Consider the following 6,478-nt stretch of genomic DNA (forward strand, 5'->3'; position numbering starts at 1 on the left):
GCGCAGTCCAGGAAAGGCAAACAGTCATCCTTTGTGTCTTCCCTGGTGAACTTGATGTTTTTTTATTGTTTCACCACTTTTTTTTTTGTTTTTATTGTTCATAAAGCAAATTTGAACACCTTGCTAGCTTGCCTGTTTGTTTTGTTTTGTTTTCTATTCTCAGTTTAGTGAGTTCGGTTGCTATCCAACAATAAAGCCGTGTGTTTTGACTTTACATCTGCCTCCGTGAATCCTGCTTTTGGGTCCACCATTTCCTGCCTGCCTTCACACAGCCATGACAATATCTCTCTCATGTTTTTCATGAGACACAGACGGCTTAATCCTTCAAGATGGGTATGCGACACATTGCTTCATCCTTGGACCATGAAAATAGCAAATTGGATGTGTCAAATCATGACTCGACTTATATATAAAATATATGTTTTGTTTTTTTGTTTTTTAAATTAATGTCATCCATTATATATGCTATACTCACAGCCACTTTAAGAGGTAACTCTTCATAGCAACATACTGGACTTCCATTTTCCTTGTGAATTGCCTCAGGTCTTGGTGAGAGATGCTCTTTTGCCATCCCTGGTTGTAAATGGTTAGTTACGTTGTGTTTATGTAGTCCTCCTATCAGTTGTAGCACTCTGGGCATTCTCTGGTATGTATCATCAAGAGAGGTTTCCCACACAGCTCCCACTCTTTGAATGTTTTATGTCTTTGGGATCGTTCTGTTATGAGATATTTCTGTGAAAATCTCAGTAGATCATTAGTTCCACAAATGCTCAGACCAGCTCGTCTGGCATCAACAACAAAGTCAATTCAATCAAATTTTTTCCCCATTCTGATGCTCAGTGAGAACCTTAGAAGGTCATTTTGTCTACATAGCAATGCACGTCTGCATGTGATTGGAACATGATTGGGTATTTGTGTTAACAAGCAGATTTTTAGGTGTAACTGATAAAGTGTACAGTGACTGTATATACGTATGTCAGTTAAGATGATGTGTGAACATTCAGCATATAGCTCTGTCAGGGGCTGTGTCTGTGACCCAGCATTCTAATTACATAGATAATATGTTGAGTCTTGTGTTGGTATTCTAAGTTCAGAAGTAATAGAGTGTTATTTTACTTCAGGTTTTCATCTATGTCCCCTTGTGTAAGCCAGTTCTTGTCCTCCGAGTCAGCGTGATATGTGTTTCTTGTCTGTGTGTTTCTTGTTGTTGAGCCTCCCTTGTTAGTTTATGTCATGTCGTGTTGTCATGTTTGCAGTTCTATTTTGAAATCCTTGTGCTTCTTTGGTCAAAGGGTTTAATTTTACTCTTCTCCTGTGATGTCATTTTGTTCATTTAAGTTAGCTGTTTGCCCATGTGTTTCCACTTTCCCCGATCACCTCGTGCCTGTATTTAAGACCTCTGTCGTCCTTTGTTTGCTGTCAGGTCATCTGTGTATTTTACCTTCACATCTCATCAAAACAGTCATTGTAGTCATCATAGTCGTGATAGTCATCTTAATTGGTTCAGAATTGTCATAGTTTCATAACAGTTTTCATAATTAGTTTCCCAGTTTAGTTGTCACTCCTGTTCCGTCTTTGCTGGAGTTTTGTTCATGTTTACCAGCCTCAATAAAACCGCGATCTTTTGGTTGTAGTCTCCACTCCGTCTCCTCCAGTGTCTCAACACTTAATATGAATGTCAAAAACTTAATATGAATGCAATTTTTGGAAAACCAAATGTTACTTCAAATAATGACTGCATTGTTACATATTTCATTCACAGTTTGCAGAGGTCATCTTGGATGATGTGCCAGTAGAGTTCAGTAACTCAGCTTCAAGCATTGCAACCCTGAGACGAGAGACTGGCTTCTTGAGAATACAGTTATCATTACAAATATAAATTAAATGATAAACTACAAACGTTTAGCTTGAACGTGTTTGGAATATTTATATAGTATTGCTATAATCTTATTATTTAGTCATGCAAACAGAGTTAATGATTATTAAAAGTAAATTATTTGCTGTTCAAGATGACCTGACTGACTTGTGCTGTAACCCATTACTGTGGGAACTGTGACCGTGACACTCACTAGCTAAATGCTTATGTTTTAGGTTTCTCTCTTAGTGTCAGCTGAAAAAAGGTGAAAAAAATAAATCGCATAACAAAATGTAATTCACAGACCATGTAAACACTTCACACGACTTACTGTAGTTGTAAGGCATGGTGGGTGGACTGCTTTACGATAAGAGTATTTTGCAACCTTTTACATATTTATTTAACCATTTCAACACAATACTTGTGTTTTTTTGTGTAATTCAGATTGGCTGTGACATTTGCCCACGGTGGTATCACAGGAACTGTGCCAAGCAGCCCCGCATGAGCAAAGAAAACAAAAAAACATTTGTTTGTGAAGCATGCCGGACAGAGGGTTAGGGTCTCTGGGTTTTGTTCTAGGGTTTGTAATTGCTTTGTGTTTTGTATATAAAATTATTTATTTAGTTGTTTATTCATTCATTCATTCATTTATGTGTGTGTTGCTTTTTGTGTTTCAGTAGATATTCCCAATGTTCGAGTTCAGCTTTGATTGCAACTGGTTTGATGGATTATTCAATTATTTTGTGTTTCTTAATATGTTAGCATTATGCTTAATGTTGGCAAAGAATTTATATATATATAAATATATGTATGTATGTGTGTATGTATGTGTGTGTGTTGTTGCATGGTTTGCTGGTGTTTAGCCTCTGCTATACCCCCGTGTCTTTTCTGTTTTTCAGTTTAATTCAATAGCGGGTTTCTTATTTACTTTGATATAATTGTTATTGTTCTTTGTTAGGATTTCAATTAAAATGTGCTGTATTGGAATGACATTTTATTCCCCTTGTGTTTTGTCCTTCCCACAAGTTTCACTTCCTGTAGAGTTACTTGGTATTTGTGGTTTGTCTTAAGGTGTTGCACACGACATAATCACCGCCTGAAGTAGGAAGTGTAGAGGAGTTCTCTATCAGAGTCCATCAGAGCTGAGCTGCTTTCAGACGACTCCGTCTTGTTGTGGATGCTGAAGCTGATCATGGTTCTCCTGTGGATGATCCTGTTGGTGCTTCTGCTCTGTGCAGAGGCCGAGAACGTGACCGAGGTCAGAGGAGAGCTGGGGACCAATGTCACTCTAACCTGCTCCAATCAGACATCAGACACACACTGGTACATGGAGATCCACAGTCAGTTCAGAGCAGGTATCGGCCGCAGTTTTTCTTCAGCAGACTCTACCTACTGCTCTCCTGATTTTGAAACCAAATTTTCAATCCTGCAAAACAAACTCGTGATTAAAAACTTGACAGCAGAGGACTGCAGGCTTTACTTCTGTGGCATCAAGAGAGGAGGCAGCATTCAGTTTGTGGAAACTTTCAGCCTCGTCTCAGGTTAGTAAAAGTTTTGGGGGTTTTTACTGTAATGCTGAAAACTACAGAAGCAGAAATATGTCCAAAGCTAAATGTCACACCTGAAGTTTCACATAGTTTGGCTACATACATCTGTCAGCTAAAGGAAGACGTCATTAAATAGAATCAGTGTGTCTGGATAACAACAAATTGTCCATTTTTGACCCGTTAAGGCCAGGATCTTATTTCCTGTGATCATGCTCTGTCTTGTAAACCTGAAAAAAAATCTTACACAAGAACAACTGTGAGACTAACAAGCATGTCTGAGACTGAAAGACAACATCATGTAGTTCCTAAAAACAAGTGTCTTCCTCGTGTTTTCCTAGTTACATTCTGTGTTTCAGTTTCAGGGATCGAACCAACCTTATAATCAGCAGGTGACCTGCTGAGCTACAGCCACCCCGACTGTTTTAAGTGTCAGATCGGTCTAGACCTTTGAAAATAAACAGGCTTCAAATGTTATGCAGAACTCTGTGTTCTTACAACCAGGTCAATTTTGTTCCTTTAGTCAGTGTCTGAGAGGTCGTCACTGAAACTCAAGGCAGCTTCTTACAGTAACTTTGTACCTTTGTGTAACACACAGCCCGACAATCGTCCACACTTTGAGGCTTCAAAGGAACCAATTTGTTAAAAGGTGTTGATGGCTGGGCCAGTTCACAACTTAATCTCAAACTTTTAAAATGCAGATCACAAACATCTTAAACTAATCATCTGAAAAAGCCTCAGATGTCAGCTCAGTTTGCTTCTTTAAGAGTTTCTTCATACACTCATTAATTTCTTTGGCAATCTGTCTCTCTCTCCAGCTGTGTCTGCAACATCTGTCACAGTCACCGACAGTAACCGCCCAGACCAGCAATCTAACAAGAATGCATTGCAGAGTGATCGTGTCGTTTTCATCTCTCTGAGCCTGAATGCTGCACTCGTTCTTGTGGTAATCTGTGAGTCTGTTTCTTTCTCTAAATCTTTGTGGTCTCTCTGCTCTTCTATTAATATCAGCACACCTCCACAGCGTGCAACATCGTGGTGCATTTAGAGGTGCAGACGTGTGACCATCAGATCGCGTTTCAGAGAAGTAATGAAGCTATTTTTTGAAACATGTTTGAGCTCAAGTTAAAGATCTGCAAAAGATTTAGCTAGACTATTATTGTCATCACTCATAATCAGTAGTGTCCTTGATGTATGGATGCCGATGTGTTATGTAAAAAAATGAATTAGTGAAAAAATTACAGTAGTATCAGTATTTCACAGCTGCAGCTCTGATGATTAGTACAAACTAATATAAACCACAATCATCTAAAATTGTTCTTTAGTGGTAGTTTTGTGGGGCCTAAATTAAAGACCTGTTGTAATGGAGTGTATCAGAATTTCAGGAGCGGGACCACGCCTCCAAACACGCTTCTTCCGGTTCTCATAGGTTCCCCCAGTTCTGCAAGCTGTCATTCTCGTTTACGTCTCCCACCCTCCTTCTTCTTTTCAATTCTTTAACTTCTTCACTTTTATTTATTACATTGGGAACCTGCCAGGCCCGGGAGCCGTCGCCCATCCCCTTCGAGGTGTTCCCCGAACCGCAGCTCAATTCATGTCCAAGCAATTCACCTGCTTTACCTAGTAAAACGCTGTCAAACCTAAAATGCGGTCGTGGGCCCAGCTAGTGAAATACTTATTATGCTTTTCTTATTGTTCTTAAATGCATGACCACATGTTCATATTAAAGGTGGAGCTGCAGAGATCTCATAAAAATCAAAAAATAAGGTTTAAATATTTTAATAACAATGGATGAAAGAAGTAATAATGTGTGTGGGGACACTGAGGCCCTGCAGAGCCTGCTGGCTGACAGAGAGTCAGAGGAAGGAGCTTTTACAGACAGGTGTCACATATTGGGGGAGGAGGAGCTAACTGGACTTCCTGAAGGCTGAAAGTTTAACTTTTGAATGTTTTTCTTGTCTTTTATTTAGAGTGTGAGATATAAGCTCATGTTCTTTTAGAGTTTCACCTTCCAAGCAAAGCAGCAGTTTGCTGTTTGTGTAGAAAGAGATCAGTGTTACTGTGAATTAGAGCTCATACTTGTTTCTGATCAGAGTGTAGTTCAGACCTGCAGCAGCTTCCAGTCACAGTTTAAAAACTCAACTTCCTCTCTTTGTGTTCTCCCAGATGTTTCAGCTGTGCTTCTGCTGTGCCAGATGTTGAAAGGTTTCTCTGCACAGTGGAGAAATGTGTTGTATGTGATGAGTGCTGATGTGAATGTGATGGTGAAGTGACTCCTCTGATGGTCTGTTGGCAGGTCTGAGTTGTGTATCGTTGTCTCTGAAGAGGAGAATCAGCAAGTATCAGGCAAACCTCCCTCCAGCTGGGACCAGTGAGAGGCTGGAGGCTCCACTGGTAACTCAAAGTGTACAGGTGACCCTGCAGCTCATGCTCATTGTTCTCCTTCAGTGCTACTTTGTCCTGTACTCAGTGCTGCTGTTGTGTTTCAGTACGAGGAGATCCAGCTCCCCCGTCGATCTGCTGCTCCTGCTACAGAGAGCATTTACTACAAACTGCAGGTTCCTCAGCTGTCACTGCCTCAAAGCTGATGGACACACCTGGACAGGTGGATGATACCTGGTGGATTCAGATTTTGTGGACAGAGGTCAGTCTGATGTCTCAGGACTTTCTGCTCCTCTGCTTGTGGGAGGATTTCTTTCTTCCTGTCGCAAAAATCCACAAACTTGACAAACATCAGAAATGCAGTGAGATTAATTTCAGTCAGAAACAATCTGCTCTGCTTCTGAGCTCAGATGGACCCAAAGATGTGACAACCTTTAGCCAAACCTGCTTTAAGGTGGTTTAGGATTTAAGGTGGATATGCCAGAATTCAAAGCTGTTGTTAAAACCTTTAAATATTTATTTGTTCTGTCTCTGTTTGCATCTGTTTAACAGGTTTTTTTTTTTAGCTGTCTGGTTGTTTATGCTATTCTGAACACATTCAAAGCTTAAGTAAGTCAAGTTTATTTAAAGATTGGCTTTAACAGGCATCATGAAACAGCAAGCTGGAAAAAAGTAAAAATTATGAAAATATCTATAA

General features: G+C 39.8%; 1 protein-coding gene across 1 annotated transcript; it reads left to right on the top strand.

Annotated features, from left to right (window-relative positions):
- The first annotated feature begins 2,991 nt into the window (after positions 1-2,991).
- LOC146680716 (uncharacterized) lies at positions 2,992-5,987 on the top strand. Its single transcript, XM_085447627.1, has 4 exons — positions 2,992-3,396; positions 4,218-4,352; positions 5,696-5,793; positions 5,889-5,987. The coding sequence occupies exons 1-4, from the start codon at positions 3,033-3,035 to the stop codon at positions 5,985-5,987; spliced, it is 696 nt and encodes a 231-aa protein (XP_085303753.1). The 5' UTR covers positions 2,992-3,032.
- Positions 5,988-6,478: the final 491 nt, after the last annotated feature.

The sequence above is a fragment of the Copadichromis virginalis genome, linkage group LG23 (genome assembly GCF_057382275.1).
Source record: "Copadichromis virginalis isolate Kocher_CV1m ecotype Utaka linkage group LG23, C_Virginalis_male_GT1.1, whole genome shotgun sequence".
NCBI classification, from domain to species: domain Eukaryota; kingdom Metazoa; phylum Chordata; class Actinopteri; order Cichliformes; family Cichlidae; genus Copadichromis; species Copadichromis virginalis.

Excerpts from the sequence above, each read along its gene's own strand:
- LOC146680716 (XM_085447627.1), top strand. The coding sequence starts at position 3,033 with ATGCTGAAGCTGATCATGGTTCTCCTGTGGATGATCCTGTTGGTGCTT. Across the intron at positions 3,397-4,217 it reads AACTTTCAGCCTCGTCTCAG|CTGTGTCTGCAACATCTGTC; the intron begins GTTAGTAAAAGT and ends CTCTCTCTCCAG. Across the intron at positions 4,353-5,695 it reads ACTCGTTCTTGTGGTAATCT|GTCTGAGTTGTGTATCGTTG; the intron begins GTGAGTCTGTTT and ends GTCTGTTGGCAG.